General features: G+C 36.9%; 1 protein-coding gene and 1 pseudogene across 3 annotated transcripts in view; both read left to right on the forward strand.

Annotated features, from left to right (window-relative positions):
- Positions 1-18140, forward strand: part of TMEM50B (transmembrane protein 50B) — a 36944-nt gene that overhangs the window by 14759 nt on the left and 4045 nt on the right. For 2 of the 3 annotated variants that reach the window (XM_012747054.3, XM_012747055.3), the window contains exons 2-6: positions 3334-3473; positions 5490-5602; positions 7076-7143; positions 12611-12703; positions 16829-16886. In XM_012747054.3, the coding sequence (XP_012602508.1) occupies positions 3375-3473; positions 5490-5602; positions 7076-7143; positions 12611-12703; positions 16829-16886 (431 nt within the window). In that variant the 5' untranslated portion in view covers positions 3334-3374. Of the gene's footprint in view, positions 1-3133; positions 3192-3333; positions 3474-5489; positions 5603-7075; positions 7144-12610; positions 12704-16828; positions 16887-18140 lie in introns of those variants that run through there. The other variant, XM_076000439.1, reaches the window with a different exon arrangement.
- On the forward strand, positions 5547-12267 carry LOC142869794 (high mobility group protein B1 pseudogene; annotated as a pseudogene).

The following is an 18140-nucleotide window of genomic DNA, read 5'->3' on the forward strand; positions in this document are numbered from 1 at the left end:
AGAATTTGGGTTTTTTTGTTTGTTTTGTTTTGTTTTTTAGACAAGGTCTTGCTCTGTGCTTCAGGATAAAGAGCAGTGGCGTGATCATAGCTCACTGCAGCCTCAACTTCTGGGCCAAGTAATCCTCCTGCCTCAGTCTTCTGAGTAGCTAGGACTACAGTTGATGCCACTATACCTGGCTAAATTGTTTTTTGGTAGAGACAGAAGTCTCGCTGTGTTGCTTAAACTCCTGACCTCAAGTGATCCTCCCCCCCCCCCAAAGTGCTGGGATTACAGGTGTGAGCCAGCTTGCCCAGCCTTAAAGCATTTTCTAAAATTGTCATTCTGCTGTCTTCTGGCCTCCATTGTTTCTGGTGAGAAGTCAGCCATCATTCATATTGTTCTTCCCTATATTTAATGTGTTGATTTTTTTTCCCTGATAAGGCTGCTTCAAGAGTTTCTCTTTATTTCTGGTTTTCTGCAGTTTATGTTTTCTTTGGGGTAAACTGCTTGGATTTGGCAGTAATATTTTTCACCAAATTTGAGAGATTTTCAGCCGTTATTTTTTCAAATTTTTTTTCTCTCTCATTCTGTCTCTTCTTTTTCTGCGACTCCAGTTACACACATATTAGGCCACTTACTGTTGTTCCTTGGGCCACAGAGGGTCTGTTCATTTTTTCCTCCCAGTCTTTTTTTTTTAAATTTCCATTCTCTAGATTGGATAATTTCTTTTGATCTTTAAGTTTACTGTCCTTTTTTCCTGCTGCCTCTAAGGTGCTATTAAGCCCATTTAGTTAATTTTTAAATTCAAATATTATAATTTTCAGTTCTAGAATTTATATTTCTTTCTTTTAAAAATTATTTCTTTTTCTACTGAGATTCTCCATTCTTTCAATTATTTTGATCATGTTTTCCTATAACTCCTTGAATGTGTTTATAATGGCTGCTTTAAAATCCTTATCTCCTAATTTCAATATCTGAATAATTTTGTGGTCTCTTTCTAGTGATCGTTATTTTTCCTCCTTAAAAATAGGTCACATTGTCCTGCTTCTTGACATGTCCAGTAATTTTTAAATTATACATTAGACATTGTGAATAATGCATTATAAGATTCTGGATTCACTTATCCTCATCTGAAGAGCATTGCTTTTTGTTAATAGCAGGCAGTTAAAATATTGGCTGATTACCCTGAAATTGTGGAGACTTGGTTTTGTACTTTGTTAGATTATATCCCCTAAGTGTTTGCTGATCATCTCTGACTTGGTGGAACTCGTACTCTAAAATGTCTCCCTTGCAGTGAGCAGCAGCTAAAATCTCTGCTCTTTTAGCCTCCTGGCTACTTTTTTTGCTGGGTTCCTTGGTGTCTACTCCATGCATGTGCTTTTTTTTTTTTTTTTTTGGAGACAGAATCTAACTCTGTTGCCCGGGATAGAGTGCTGTGACATCAGCCTAGCTCACAGCAACCTCAAACTCCTGGGCTCAAGCCATCCTCCTACCTCAGCCTCCTGACTAGCTGGGACTACAGGTACCTTCCACCATGCCTGGCTAATTTTTTCTATTTTTAGTGGAGACAGGGTCTTGCTCTTGCTCAGGCCGATTGTGAACTCCTGAGCTCAAGCTATCCTCCCACCTCAGCCTCCCAGAGTGCTAGGATTATAGGCATGAGCCACTGCACCTGACCAGGAGTTTATATTAAAGTATTTAGGACTCTCTTTTGTGATCTATTCCTTTCCAAGATTTCCACCCCTCAGTTTCCAGTTGCTCTGATAGTCCTGAACGCCATCCTTTGACATCTCAAGCCAATAATACTGTGGCTTTTTGCTTGAGTTTTATCCACTCTGTGCCAAGCAGATTCCCTGGGCTGGGAGTGGGGGTTCTTCAGGGAAAAGTTGTATAAAAGTGGATCTCACTTATTATATGTTCTTTCAAGGGTCATGTCACCTCCAGTTTTCTGCCTGCTTTTCAGTATTCTCCAGTGCTCTCCAGTAGTTTTTTTTTTTTTTTTTCTTTTTAAGATTTATGGTCATTCTGAATCTCATGTGGACATAATCTCTTTATTTTTAAAAATTTCCATAAGTGTGATATACTTATATTCTTTATGCACATGATTTCTCCTCTTCTTCCAGTTATCTATTGCTGCCAATAGATATGCATGCTGCCAATAGATATCTATATTCCAAACCCAGTGGCTTAAAATAGTCATTTTTGTTATGTTGCAGCAATGTGTACAGCTAGTGTTATAGCTCTTGACGGGGGAGGAGGGGAAGAACCAAGCAGCACACAGAGTCGGAGAACAGCCTTTATTCCTCCCCAGCAGGCTCAGCACACCTATTGTTACAGCTCTCTTCCTGTCTTCGGATCTTCTGACCCTTCAGCCCCCCTTCCTTGTTCTCCTCCTGCTTTTATACCATTGGTAGGGCTCAAAAAGCATCCAATCAACAACAAGCTTTAACATCTAATCAAAAACAGTGGGATTCAAAAATTACCCAGTCAGGATCAGGTAAGCAGCGTGGCCAGAAACAGTCCGTGGCATGTGGGCCTGGGGGCCCCGGCAGCAGCACTCGGGGCCCTGAGCAGCTCTCTGCTGCGGGCTGGCCCAGCAGCGTGCCCTCCAACTGGCCTCGAGCAGCCCTGGCCCTCGGAGATGCAGAGCGATGAGGAGGCGGCAAGTGGCCGCCATTTTCCGTACCAATTATGCTTATTGGATTCTGTGGGTCAGGAATTTGGAAAGGGCACAGCCAGGATGACATATCCCTACACCCTATATCTGGCACCTCACTTGAGAATGCTTAAAATTTGGGGGTGATACTATAGCTCGGACAACAATCACCTAAAAGTGTCTTTACTCACATGTCTGGCAGTTGATGTGGGACGTCAACTGGAACTGTGGGCCAGAACATCTACACATGGTCTCCTTACACCATGTTAGCCTTGGATTTGTTGACATGGTGACTCAGGACTCTAGCTATTCATGGTCCAGAGAACCAGGCAGAAGCTGCATTGCCTTCTGTGACCTAACCGTGGAAGTTGAGAAGTCTACTCTATTGGTCAACCAGTCTTTACTGTTGACCCAAATTCAAGGGGGAAGTACATAGATCTGCCTCTCCATGGGAGAAGTGTCAAAGAATTTAGACGTTTTAAAACCACAGTGTTCATTTGGCAAAGAGGAAGCTCCCCTGTGTTTTAGCACAGTTCTAAATACATCTCAGTCGGTACTTGTTGAAGTATTGAATTTTTCTTCTTAACTATAGTAGAATAGGATGTAAACTAAATTTGTGTTTAAAGCTTTAAAGAAAGGAGTAAGATATTTTACTTTTTAAAAAGGTTGATCAGTTTTTGTCTTTTTGTTTGTAGGATACAGGAGTTGATGAAAAATTCAAGCTTAAAGAGCAAAAATGGCAGGCTTCTTAGATAATTTTCGTTGGCCAGAATGTGAATGTATTGACTGGAGTGAGAGAAGAAATGCTGTGGCTTCTGTGGTAGCAGGTATATTGGTAAGTGAGAAAACCTGATTGGTGACATTTATGCCTTATCTTTTGCCTTGGAAATTAATGTTGTTTCCTTTGAACTATGAATATCCTTCCAAAGCTCATTATTGCACTGCCATTTTGTATAGGTAATTGTCAGAGTTCTAGATACTAATAGAATGTGCGGTAGGCTCTGGGTTTATTTGACTTTATAAATTTGTTAAATTTAATATCTTTTCTTCAGTTGCAGTAATAATGCATTTTTTGCATTAGGCGGTAGCATTTTTAACTTAATGATACAATATAAGTACTTTAAGATTCTCAAAGGCTCAGAATTTGATGTAACTAAAAATTACTATTTTGACTCACTGTAGCTCAGGATGTGTAGGCAACAGTAACAGCCTTAGGCTGGCTGCATTAGACCTGAAGCCCTGCAGCTGCTCTAGGGAAGACATGTCATCACCATCTCTGTTTCCCCAGCTGCAGCACTGGGGAGAATGTCAAAGGAAGAAATTTGTGGGGGGAGCTATTGCTTTTCTTCCCATTTTTTCATAACTTTGTTATTGAAAATGATAGGCATCTAAACAAAAGTAGAGAGAGTGGTATAAAGGTCCTCTCTCCTGGTCCCCCTTGATGCTAGGTACCCATATACCTACAGGTGCACACTACTGCGCCTGGCTCCTGTTGCATTTTTTTTTTTTTTTTTTTTTGAGACAGAGACTCACTTTGTTTGCTCTGGCTAGAGTGCCGTGACATCAGCCTAGCTTGCAGCAACCTCAAACTCCTGGGCTTAAGCGATCCTTCTGCCTCAGCCTCCCGAGTAGGTGGGACTACAAAGCATGTAGTACAAGCGTGAGCCACCGTGCCCGGCCCCTGTTGCATTTTTTTTTTTTTTTTTTTTTTTTGAAGCAAATTTCAGTATGTTGGCTGGGCATGGTGGCTCATGCCTATAATCCTAGGACTCTGGGAGGCCGAGGAAGGTGGATCGTTTGAGCTCAGGAGTTCAAGACCAGCCTGAGCAAGAGTGAGATACTATCTCTATTAAAAATAGAAAAAAATTAGATGGGCAACTGAAAATAGAAAAAATTAGCCAGGTTGGTGGCACGCACCTGGACTCTGAGCCACTTGGGAAGCTGAGGCAGGAGGATTTCTTAAGCCCAGGAGTTTGAGGTTGCTTGAGCTAGGCTAATGCCATTGCACTCTATCCTGGGTGACAGAGTAAGACTCTATCTGGGAAAAGAAAAAAAAAAATCAGTATCTTACATTTTAAAAATTCATCTCTTTCAATGTGCATATACTTCTATACCCAATGTCCAATATAAAAGCCAAACAAAATGATATCAAGCAGAGCAGGAACTAAAGATAATTGTGAAGCAGTCTGCATGTAGAATTCTTTTAGATGTTTGTGTTTTTCTTGCGCTTCATGATCATCTCACCTATACTTAATTTATCTAAGAAATTCTCTAGCAACTTATATACTACTTTGAGTCTGTTCAGCTTAGCTTACATAGGAACATTACATTTTATAAACTGTATAATATTTAATTGAATTACATAATTAAAACTACAGCAAGCCTAAATAGCTTTGGAGATGTGACAACTGACTCTTGGTAAGTATACAACTCATTTGTGGGAGCAAAAGTGCCTGGGCATATTAAAAGAGAGTGTTCTCCACAGAGACAATGAAGCACATCAGGAAATCAGAGTTAGTTACATTGGAGGTTAGTTAAGAGAGTTTCTGCTGCATATAATAATGGTGGATGAAAGAAACAAATAATCCATTCCCAAATAAATTTACATTTTTCAATGTACACCGAAGGCAGAACTTCAGAATCTTACAAAGATTTGATTTATGTTCACCTCATCTGCTATAAAGAATAAGTAAACAAGGAATTCTTATTTTTTATATTTCAGCAACTAAAACTTAAAGTAGAAATATTTTATGTTTCATTTATATGATCTGTAGGAAAAAAGGAATGTTAAAGAGCAAGTATTATACTAACAAGTGTTTTAGTGTTTCACTGACTTTGGCTGGTTCTTAAGTTTTTTACAGGCTGGTGGATAATGATCGATGCAGCTGTGGTATATCCTAAGCCAGAACAGTTGAACCATGCCTTTCACACATGTGGTGTATTTTCCACATTGGCTTTCTTCATGTAAGTATGAAGGTAATTCTCAATTCAAGATTATTTTTCTACAAATGTGTTTCCTTTACAGTGCTTTCTTAAATAACTTTTTAATTTAATTGATGTACTCTTCTTTAACAGGATAAATATATATTCCCATTTTATTAAGTGTTCTTTGTTTTTGTCTTTTGCCAAAAATAGGTGTGGAATTTAGTCAAATATCTTATCATCTACAAAGATTATCATGTGATCTTTCTTTTTCTATTTGTTAAACTGATCAATTAATATATTTTGTCAGTTCCAAGATATACTTTTTCACATATTAATATCTCTGTATATTAGGATGTATCTTACAGTCAGTTATATTTTAGAATTATAATTAATAACATTTTTCTTTCTTGGCAGTGTTAAAAATAATGGCGTATCTTAAAATTGATAGCATCTTAGATTTAATGAAGTATGTTACATTTCTACATTTTTTTAGTAGTGAATCAACTCTTGAGTGTTGTAATACACTAAACTTTTACCATGGAGTATTATTTTTTTTTAAATGTGCTCTTTGACTATGTTTGCCAATATATGGGGGAAGGCAGGATTAGCCTCAAATGAGATTGGTTTGTGGATTTTGTTTTTTATTAAATTATTTTAAGATTTATCAGTTAACTCACTTCATAAATGTTTGGAAGCTTTTATGGATGTCTTTTAGCAATTAAAAAATATATTAAACATTAAGATTACATAATTTTATTAATACTGCCAGGAGTTTAAAAAAAGGTTACATTATGGAAAATTGAATTACTTAAATCCATTCAGGCTGCTAAGAAAATGCAATTCCTGCTACTAATTAATGCACCTTGCTCTAATAAAAATGGAAAGAGAAGCTGAATAAAATGGGCATATTAATTATACATATATTAAATTTTTTCTGAGTTTAAGAAGTGGTTCAGAGAAAATCACTTGACTTTTAACACAAAGAGAAACTGCTTAACTCTTGATTATAATGAAAACCTTAAAATGGTATAACCAACACTGAGTCATTCATGTATAAATGTAAAATAGTCAAAGGAATCAGAAAATTGTTCGCTCTTCTGTAACCTCTGGAGACAAGTGATACAGCAATTTCTTAAAATAAATGTGTTCTGTCTACGGCCATACCACACTGAATGCACCTGATTTTGGAAGCTAAGCAGGGGTAGGCTTGATTAGCACTTGGATGGGAGACCACCTGGGAATACCGGGTGTTGTAGGCTTTTTTAATACAATAATAAATAAATAGGAAAAAGACATTTATTTAAATTTTAAAAAATGTATTTTCTGGGTATACTTTAGGAAAATAATACTAACGTAACATTTCTATCCACTAGCATTTAGGTTAAAAAATATGTTTAGTTATTGAAATATTGATGTTAGATAAGAAATAATCTCTTTCCCTTCTAAGTCATATGCAAATATCTGAGTATTTTAACAGCATAAAACTCATTTGATGATTTTGTATTGTTCTAGGATAAATGCTGTATCCAATGCTCAGGTGAGAGGGGACAGCTATGAAAGCGGTTGTTTAGGAAGAACAGGTAAAGGAACTTTGAGCTGTTAATGTATGTTGACAAAATAGAAATTTATCAACAGGAAAAACAAAGCCTCTCTTATGAGTATTCAGAACTCATAACGATTCTATAGAATATTTTTTAGTGACTTAAAAAAAAATTTAGTGTTTTTCAAACTGCTAAGAAAGTTACTATTTTTGTTATGTTATACTGACTGCAGTATAGATAAAATGTTACTGTTCAAAATCAGCAGATCTTGGACTCCAGGTTACTCTTCCAGTGCTAATGATAGATTTATTTTTATCCTAATTATTAAGCAATAATGTTACTTTCATGATTTTTAACACCAAAGTAATGAACACATTAGGGAGTCAAACTAGGACTGCAGTGTTTTCACATTTAATTCTGGTTGCCTGAGTAGCCACTCATAGACTACAACAAAATTGTTTAGAAGAAACATGCTGTTTATCTACATTTTATTTTTGGAGTTTGAATTCTTTTAAATTGTCATCCAATAGTATTTTTGTTTTATTATACATTCTGTTAGAATCCAGAGGTTTTTTTTTCAGTGGAATTTCAGTTCCCTTTGTAAAAGGTATAGAGCAAGGAGTCCTATTTCCAAACTTCAAGGACCAGGGAGGGCAGTTTGTGGTTATGGTCAGAAATAAGTGGGAGAGAAATTTTGAAGGATGATTAAAAATAATAGCAAATCCTTGTAGGATGCTTAGTGTGTCCCAGAAACTGTCTTGAGTGTTTTACACATATTAACTCATTTAATTATCATAAGAGGTGAGTGCTCTTATTGTCTCTATTTCTAGTTGAAGGAGCTAAGGTAGAGAGAGCTTAAATAATTTGTCCAAAGTCACAGAGCAAGTAAGTGGTGGAGCTAGGATTGAACACCGACAGTCTGGCTCCAGAGCGCATGCTCTTAGCCACCGTGCTGTGCTTGTTTCCTGTGGAGAACCATATGGTCTCTTTGTCTGGTTTAGTACCCTATTTATTATTTTCTTTTCATCAGCTTGATGGAGTATAATGTATGTACAATAAAATTCACCAATTTAAAGTGTACAGTTTGGGCTGCGTCTGGCTCCCGCTCTCACAGCCATTACAGTACATTGAGCTCCACAGAGACAGCACCGGGGCAAGTGAGAGCCGGACGGGCACTGGGCGACTCTGTGCCTCACTGAGGAAAAATAACTAAACATGGGCAAAGGAGATCCTAAGAAGCTGAGAGGCAAAATGTCATCATACGCATTCTTTGTGCAAACTTGCCGGGAGGAGCACAAGAAGAAGCACCCAGATGCTTCAGTCAACTTCTCAGAGTTTTCTAAGAAGTGCTCAGAGAGGTGGAAGACCATGTCTGCTAAAGAGAAAGGAAAGTTTGAAGATATGGCAAAGGCAGACAAGGCCCGTTATGAAAGAGAAATGAAAATCTATATCCCTCCTAAAGGGGAAACAAAAAAGAAGTTCAAGGATCCCAATGCACCCAAGAGGCCTCCTTCGGCCTTTTTCTTGTTCTGTTCTGAGTATCGCCCTAAAATCAAAGGAGAACATCCTGGCCTTTCCATTGGTGACGTTGCAAAGAAACTGGGAGAGATGTGGAATGACACTGCTGCAGATGATGAGCAGCCTTATGAAAAGAAGGCTGCAAAGCTGAAGGAAAAGTATGAAAAGGATATTGCTGCATACCGAGCTAAAGGAAAGCCTGATGCAGCAAAAAAGGGAGTCATCAAGGCTGAAAAAAGCAAGAAAAAGAAGGAAGAGGAGGAAGATGAAGAGGATGAAGAGGAGGAGGAAGATGAAGAAGATGGAGATGATGATGATGAATAAGTTGGTTCTAGCGCAGTTTTTTTTTCTTGTCTATAAAGCATTTAACCCCCCTGTACACAACTCCTTTTAAAGAAAAAAATTGAAATGTAAGGCTGTGTAAGATTTGTTTTTAAACTGTACAATGTCTTTTTTTTGTATAGTTAACACACTACCGAATGTGTCTTTAGCTAGCCCTGTCCTGGTGGTATTTTCAATAGCCACTAACCTTGCCTGGTACAGTATGGGGGTTGTAAATTGGCATGGAAATTTAAAGCAGGTTCTTGTTGGTGCACAGCGCAAATTAGTTATATATGGGGATGGTAGTTTTTTCATCTTCAGTTGTCTCTGATGCAGCTTATACGAAATAATTGTTCTGTTAACTGAATACCACTCTGTAATTGCAAAAAAAAGTTGCAGCTGTTTTGTTGACATTCTGAATGCTTCTAAGTAAATACAATTTTTTTTATTAAAATAAAATAAAGTGTACAGTTTAAGTTTTAACAAACATGTACAGTTCTGGAACTGTCATCACAGTCATAATATAGAACATTTCCATTACCCCCCAAAGTTTCCTCCTTTTGTAGCTAATCCCCATTTCCTCACCTCCAAGCCACCACTGATCTGCTTTCTATCACTGTAGTTTTGCCTTTTTTACAATTATGTATAAATGGGATTATACAGTAAATTCATAACCTTATAAACCAAATAAAGGGGCCATGAAGAGCTTAGCTTTCTTTTCTACCTGATGCTTTAAATGCTGATGTAGATTTTATAACCTCACTTCTACTGGAATCCATGGAGAATTAGGGTGGAGGGTATGATGACAAATGATAGATGAGTCTAAGTTAAAAGTACATTCTGGTCTGGGTGCAGTGACTCACACCTGTAATCCTAACACTCTGGGAGGTTGAGGCAGGAAGATTGCTTCAGGTCAGGAGTTCGAAACCAGCCTGAGCAAGAGCGAGATCCCATCTCTACTAAAAAAATAGAAAAAAAGATTAGCTGAGCAACTAAAAATAGAAAAATTTAGCTGGGCATGGTGGTGTGTACCTGTAGTCCCAGCTACTTTGGAGGCTGAGGCAGAAAGATCACTTGAGCCCAGGAGTTTGGGGTTGCTGTGAGCTAGGCTGATGCCACGGCGTTCTAGCCTGGGCAACAGAGTGAGACTCTATCTCAAAAAAAAGAAGAAAAAGTGCATTCCGTGCATGCGCGCGCACAAACACACATGCATGCCTGTGTGCATCTGAGGTCACTTTTTAGTCTGTCCTGTGGCCCAGTCTCAGCAGTAATGTCAGAAATGAGGGGAGGTAAAGAATAAGAAAATAGCATGTATTATCAAATGAGGGTGGTGGTGTAGAGCACACAATAATTTACTTGTTTTTCTTTAAAGAATATTCCACAGACATGCTGGCCATTATAGGTGGTTCACACCTATAATCCCAGCGACTCTGAAGGCTGAAGCAGAAGAATTATATGAGCCCAGGAGATCGAGACTAGCCGGGCAATGTAGTGAGACCCTGTCTCTAAAAAATATTAAAAAAAAAAAAATTATCTAGGCATAGTGGCATGTGCCTGTAGCCTCAGCTACCAAAGAGGCTGAGGAAATGAGGATGGCTTGAGCCCAGGAGTCTGAGGTTGCAGTGAGCTATGATTGTACTGTACTTTAGCCTTTGTGGCAGAGCAAGACCTTGCTCTTAAAAAAAAAAAAAAAGTCCACAGGCATTACTGTGGGTTATGTTACTATTAACGTTGTCTATTTTCTACAGAACATTTCATTGTAACTTATCTAAAGTTTTTTAGATTACAGCTAGAACTTGTGTTTGCCTTTGATCTGTCTGATTCCAAAGCCCATACTTTTTACTCTTACCAAGTGATTGTTACATTTTATTCCATGATTATTCCCTATCCAGTTAGAATCCACAATGCAGTTTATGTTTACATGTGGTGCATATAGGGCAAGTTTTGTCTAGTGCTTCAAAAATTAAGGGCAAACTGTCTTAAAGGCATGCTCAGACATTCCTATTTTAAGCTTTCATACTACCTAAATGGTTTATTTATGAACTATCTCCATTTAATTCCCAGAGAAATTTATAGGAAAGTATCATCAAAATAATAAATATACTATAAATGAAACTATTAAATAATAAAGCTATTAATATAAAAGCTATTAATATAAAAATATAATAGAAAATAAAAATATAGAAAAAAATTAATATAATAGAAACTAGGCAGAAAAAAATCATTGTTCTTAGAATCTTGGACAAGATGGATGCTTTTAATTGTTCATTAACCTTAACTCAGAGCTTCATCGTAGCCAAAGCAAAAAAGGGAAAATGTTATCATTTTATTTTTTATTTTTATTTATTTATTTTTTTTGAGACAGAGTCTCGCTTTGTTGCCTAGGCTAGAATGAGTGCCATGGCGTCAGCCTAGCTCACAGCAACCTCAAACTCCTGGGCTCAAGCAATCCTTCTGCCTCAGCCTCTCAAGTGGCTGGGACTACAGGCATGCGCCACCATGCCCGGCTGATTTTTTCTATATATATTAGTTGGCCAATTAATTTCTTTCTATTTTTAGTAGAGACTGGGTCTCGCTCTTGCTCAGGCTGGTTTCGAACTCCTGACCTCGAGCAATCCGCCCGCCTCGGCCTCCCAGAGAGCTAGGATTATAGGCGTGAGCCACCGCGCCCGGCCTTCATTTTATTTTTTGTTAAACAAAAGCATATTTATTTTTCAAGAGGGATTTTTTTCTTATTTAATTCTATTAGAAAGTTTCACATGTATGGACATCTTTAAGAACATGATGGAAAAGAATTATAAGGATTTTTTTTGAAACAGTCTCTGTGTTTGATCAGTGCTTTTTCCTTGTATTTAAAATATATGAATTCCTGTTCACTTAGTAACAGAATATTTGCAGTTAAGGCAAATTTAGTTTTCTATTATGGAAATTAGCTAGGATTTTATTTTCACTTCAGTCGAACTTTGTTTCTCTTCTGTAGCGTAATGGGCTGTCAATATACTTGTGTACGGGGTCTGGCACAAGTGTTAATCTACTTCCCTAAAAAATATGTTGAGTCTACTCATGTCCAGATGATTATGTTGTTGAGATTCTATAATTTTATGCAATAGAGAGTTGAAGAGATGCTTCTGACTGAATTTTTGAAGGGTATGTGGTATAGATTGGGTATCTCAGCCATAAAGCCTCAATATACTCCTGAAGAATGGCTGCCATTTGCACCATATTAAGTAATGGTGGGATTTTAGAAGATTCCCATAGATTAAAGAGGAACATATTGAAGCTTCTCATTCTTATGTGGTAATGGCTATCTGAAATCTATTTGCTACTTTTTTTTTTTTTTTTTTCTTTTTAGGAGAATCTAGTTCTGGGAATATTTGCTACTTTTAATAGAACAATTCTTTGATAATATAACAGGGTAATTTTTTAGTTAGGGTATTAGATTCTTTAGTCAGTAAAAGGATAACTTTCCTTTCCAGGTATGGTTAACCCCTTTTAGTTTTTGATAGTTTTTAAAAAAATCATGATTCAGTTAACTTATAGCAGATTTATATAAATATGTGACTATCTTTGCTGTGTATAGTAGGGTCATAGTGTTTCTAGTGTTAGGGATTCCTAAGACATGAAGCTGCGAAAATGAGCAAAATCATGAAACCTCTTCTCTACACAGGTGCTCGAGTTTGGCTTTTCATTGGTTTCATGCTGATGTTTGGGTCACTTATTGCTTCCATGTGGATTCTTTTTGGTGCATATGTTACCCAAAGTAAGTATTTATTCTTCCTTTATTTTGTAGGAGAGATTCAGATATGTCTTTTATATTTGGCTAAATCCACCAGGAGTGAAATTTAGTGTAATTATTCAGTTAGCTTAAAGATATTATTCTCTTTGAAGACATATGAATTGTTTAATAAAACTTGTCAATGGGGTTACTTAGTGCCATGGTGTAACTAACCTTGATTAGGAAATCCGAGCCACTGACAAAGCCTATACCTTTCAGCCATCTCTGATAATTTTCTAACCTTGGATGGTCAGCCTCTTTTACTAGAGGTTCATTTACTAGGGGAGGGGTTGCAGTGGTAAAAGTGAGAAAACCAGTATGGGCCTACTGTCCCTGTATACAATTCTAAAATCCACAAAGGCTAAACATTAAGTTTTTCATAACCAGTTTGGCAACACAACCTGACCTAAACTGGGCCTTGTTATGGTCTTTATCCCATTTAGTGTAAGTATTCAAATGTTTTATTGCAGGAATGAATATGGATGTATTTGATTATAGGATGCTTTTCCAGACCCAGCTCATGATGCTATGTTTTATTGTACTGTTTTTTTTTTGTTGTTGTTGTTTTGAGACAGAGTCTCACTCTGTTGCTGGAGCTAGAGTGCCGTGGCGCCAGCATAGCTCACAGCAACCTCAAGCTCCTGGGCTCAAGCGATCCTCCTTCCTCAGCCTCCCGAGTACCTGGGACTATAAGCATGTGCCATCATGCCTGGCTAATTTTTTCTATATAATTTTGGTTGTCCAGATAATTTCTTTCTATTTTTAGTAGAGATGGGGTCTCGCTCTTTTTTAGGCTGGTCTCGAACTTCTAACCTTGAGCCATTCTTCTGCCTCGGCCTCCCAGAGTGCTAGGATTACACGTGTGAGCCACCACATCTGGCCTATCTTACTGTTCTTAAATCTGAAAAATTCTGAATTCCAAAGCATACCTTGCCCCAAGGATTTCAGATAAGGGGTGTGGACCCTGATATCTTTCTTTCCACTAACACCACCTCTGTCCAACCTAGTCCTATAATTTCTAAGTCATAGGTATAAGCAAAGTTTTTAAAGGGCAGGACTGAAGATGTATGTGTACCCTTCCTGCAGAAACAGTTGATGCAGTGGAATGAGCTCTTACTACACCATTCTGAGTTTTCTGGTTGTGCCAGGCACCATAACTTTTCATCTAGGGTGGGGTGGAAAAGCAGAAAGAACCCAGTCTCAGCAATGTCTCTGGAAGCGTCAGAAAACTATTTTACTGGCTGTCTTGCTTCACTCCAAAGATAGGAGTCAGAGAATGAAATTTATTTATCCTCTGACCCTTCTATTTCTGGAATTTCCTTGCAGTCTTCTTTGCTTAACTGTCACATCTTTTCCTGACCCACAGCCGATTTTTTAATATTTTTGACAATATCCTTAAGTCTCACAGCTTGATCAGTATAAGATCTTAGAATACCTTTGTCTTTCCTTTTTCTTTCACTTGGCACAAAATAAGTCAGAACAAGAGGACCATGCTTGGCCAATGTTTAAATTACATTGCTTTCCAACTATTTCTAAAATGTGTTATTTTAGTTAAATAAAAATACAAATAGAGCACACAGTTGTAGTATGAAGCTCATCTGAAGGAAAGTACTTTTTAAAAAACAGCCTTATTGAGTTGTAATTTGCATACTATATAATTCACCCATTTGAAGTATGCAGTTCAATGCTTTTGGTATATTCACAGGGTTGTGCTACCATCAGCACAATCCAATTTTAAAACGTTTTTATCACCTCCAAAAAGAAACTATATAACCAGTAATAGTCACTCCCCATTGCCCCTCTCCCCCAGCCCAAGGCAACTACTGTGTACTTTCTGCTGCTATAGATTTTCCAATTTTATGTAAATGTAATCATATAGGAAAGTATGTTTTAAACCCATTTTACCCAACTCTAAGAAGGGAAGGTTGCTATCACTGAATTCCTCAAAAGGCCTCCATAATTCTGCTAAAAGAAAAACTTTAGACAAATTAATTAACAGTTTATTTGAGCCAACAATGATTCACAAATTGGGCCTCACTCAGAACCAGAAGAGGTTCAGAGCACTCTACCCAGCAGCATGAGTTTTATAGGTTGAATGAAGCGAAGTAGAGAAATCTTTAGATTGGCTATAGTTATATGTTTGCCTTATTTGGGGTGTGGTATGATGAGGCTTTTGCCTTATTTGAGCATGATCTGATCGGTTGGCTGCCTGTGATTAGCTGAAGCTCAGCTATTTGTGATTGGCTGAAACTCACCTATTTTTTACAAAAATATATACTCCCAAGTTAGGTTTCATTTTTCTTACATACTAAGGTTGGGGTCTGTCAAGGAGGAACTCAAAGTAGAGAGAGCCTCAGGATAATGGTCTGCTTATTTACCTTAGCAGTTGAAGCCACACATGAAACTTTACAGTTTCTATAGTGAAAATAGGATTAAATTATCATTCCTGTAAGGTATATAGGGAAGTATTATTTGTAAAGGTTGTATACTCATTGAGTTTATATTAATCTTTAAAGAACTAGTACATAGGCTGGGCGTGGTGGCTCACACCTGTAATCCCAGCACTCTGGGAGGCCGAGGTGGGAGGATTACTCAAGGTCAGGAGTTTTAAACCAGCCGGAGTAAGAGCGAGACCCCATCTCTACTGTAAATAGAAAGAAATTAATTAGCCAACTAAAAATATATAGAAAAAATTAGCTGGGCGTGCCTTGTAGTCCCAGCTACTCAGGAGGCTAAGACAAAAGGATCACTTAAGCCCAGGAGTTTGAAGTTGCTGTGAGCTAGGCTGATGCCATGGCACTCTAGCCAGGGCAACGGAGTGAGACTCTGTCTCAAAAAAAAAAAAAAAAAAAAAAAAAAGAACTAGTACATATTGAGAAGTTTCTTGATTATGGATCTCATCTTATTATTTCAATAGCATTGTTCATTATACATAATTTCCTGTTTGTAAAGTGAATATGCTTTTATTTCAGAGGATATTTCTGGCACGTTTCAAATCTTTTACTGAACAGATTTCCTTGAACTGTTAGTATTCATAATAGCAGCTAACATTTATATACTACTTGATGGGCCAGCTACTGTTCTAAGCACTGTACATAGTGACTCATTTAATTCTTATACTCTGTAAAGTAGGTGCTGTTATAATGACCATTTTATAGGTAAGGAGACTAATACATATTGAGGTTAATTTGCCCAAGGTCATAAATTTAGGCATTGGTAGAATTAGGATTCAAATCTAGGGATCTGGGTCAAACTTGGAGCTCTTAACGATGCTGCTGTATTGTTTGCTATTATATCAAAAGCTAAAAATTGAAGCAGTTTCTTCCTTCTGTCCAGTGTTTTTTTTATTAACATTTATAGTTTTCCAAAAGTTAATTATATACAAAAATTTAAGCGGTTTCTAATTTTTTCTTTTCTCTTCTTATGAAGATAGTAACCGTTTCCTCCAGGATAGATTCAGTGAAATAGCTTGACTATGAGTTGTAATGAATCTTTTTATATCTATCACATTTGTGCAATAAAACTCCTGAACTGAGAGCTGAGTGTGGTGGCACTTGCCTGTAGTTCCAGCTACTCAAGAGGCTGAGGCAGGAGAATTGCTTGAGCCCAGGAGTTTGGGGCTGTAGTGTGCTATGGTTGCACCTATAAAGAGCTACTGCTCTCTAGCCTGGGCAACATAGCAAGACCCCATCTCTTAAAAAAAAAAAAAAACAAACTTCCTGAGTTCATGAAAGAAAACAAATCAACAGATTGTTAAATTAATCAAGAATTTGTGTCCTTCTAACATTTGTACTTCTATATTGGCCATAGGAGGCAAAGGGACAAGTCGCTGCTTCCTCAGCAGTTTTGATGCAGCTAGAACCATACCAATTACTTTAGACAGAAAGAAAACCTGATAAGTTCATTGACTTTTATCCAGAGTAAGATCAATCCTTTATTTTGAGAGAATGAAATTGACATTTCCTTATTTCAATTTCATTATAGATGTCTTAAGAGTTAATAATAGCAGTATGTTGTAACATATAGAGCATGTCATTATAAATGGCACGATACTTTGTTACTGCCATTTGCCTATGTAACCCTCTAATCTGTTTTACTTTATGTGTGCAGATATTGATGTTTATCCAGGACTAGCTGTGTTTTTTCAAAATGCACTTATATTTTTTAGGTAAGTTGCCTAATTTCTTAACCATATCTGTAACATTTATAAAAATGTCTGCTTTATTATGGCAGCATATAAATAGAAACATGTGTAAATCCATTGATTAGTTACAATGATAGAACTTCTTTTGTTGTTAATTTTTTTTAACTCTTTTCTTCTTTTACTTCTGTTGATTTTAAAAATTTTTTGAAACACTCTTCAAACTCAGATAGAACTTCTTTTAAATGGTAAAAATTTCATTATTACATAAGAGCATACATAGGCCATAAGAGCATACATAGGGCTTTTAGTTAGGGATCCTGCTGTATACTGAAGTTTTAGCTGGCTGTTTTATATATGTTACCTCTTTAATTCCCATTATAATTACCTTAAATATGTGTTGCATTTTATAGATGAGGATATGAGGCTCAGAGCTTACTCTAGGATAGATACCTAGCTGGTAAATGCAGAGCTGGTATATGAACCCAAACTGCTGTGTCCATAGCCTATGCGTTGTTAAAAACCATATTAGGTACAGCACCTTTATTAAAGAAAGAAAATAAGAAAAAGCAGAATTAATACATAGAATGCATGTTCTATATAAAACCTATTGGGGAATTGGGTTTTTTGATTGAGTTTTTAAAATAAAATTAGTATGAAGATAGAACAATGTAAAAAGTATTTTTTAGGGATAGTTCTTCTGAAAAGCACCCAAAATAAAGCCCATAGTCTATGCTTTTCAAAATGAATGTCTTTTAATATTGACAGAGGTATTTTAAGGTATCTATTTATAAAATTATATCTAACCTCCCAAATCATTAAATAAAATCTAAGCCTTGAAGAACTTTGTTTTTGTCAGTGGTTTTAAACAGTTTGTTATGATGTACTGTGGTATAATTTCCTTCATATTTTTTTTTTGCTTGGTGTTTATTGAGTTTCTTGCATCTATGGGTTTATAGTTGTCATCAAATTTGGACTGTTTTCAGCCAGTATTTCTCCAAATAATTTTTTTGTCCACCCTCCTTCCTTCTGGGATTCCAATTACATGTATATTAGGCTGCTTGAAGTTGTTCAAGTTGTTCAAGCTTGCTAATACTCAGTTCTTTGTTTTCTATTTCTGTCTTTTTTTTTTCTTTCTGTGCTTCAGTTTGGGTAGTTTCTATTGTTATGTCTTTAAATTCTCTAGTCTCTACTTCTGCAGATTCTCTAATCTCTACTTCTGCAGATTAATCTACTATTAATCCCATCCAGTGTATTTTTCATCTCAGACATCCAGAAGCT

Source organism: Microcebus murinus, chromosome 1 (genome assembly GCF_040939455.1).
Source record: "Microcebus murinus isolate Inina chromosome 1, M.murinus_Inina_mat1.0, whole genome shotgun sequence".
Taxonomy (NCBI): domain Eukaryota; kingdom Metazoa; phylum Chordata; class Mammalia; order Primates; family Cheirogaleidae; genus Microcebus; species Microcebus murinus.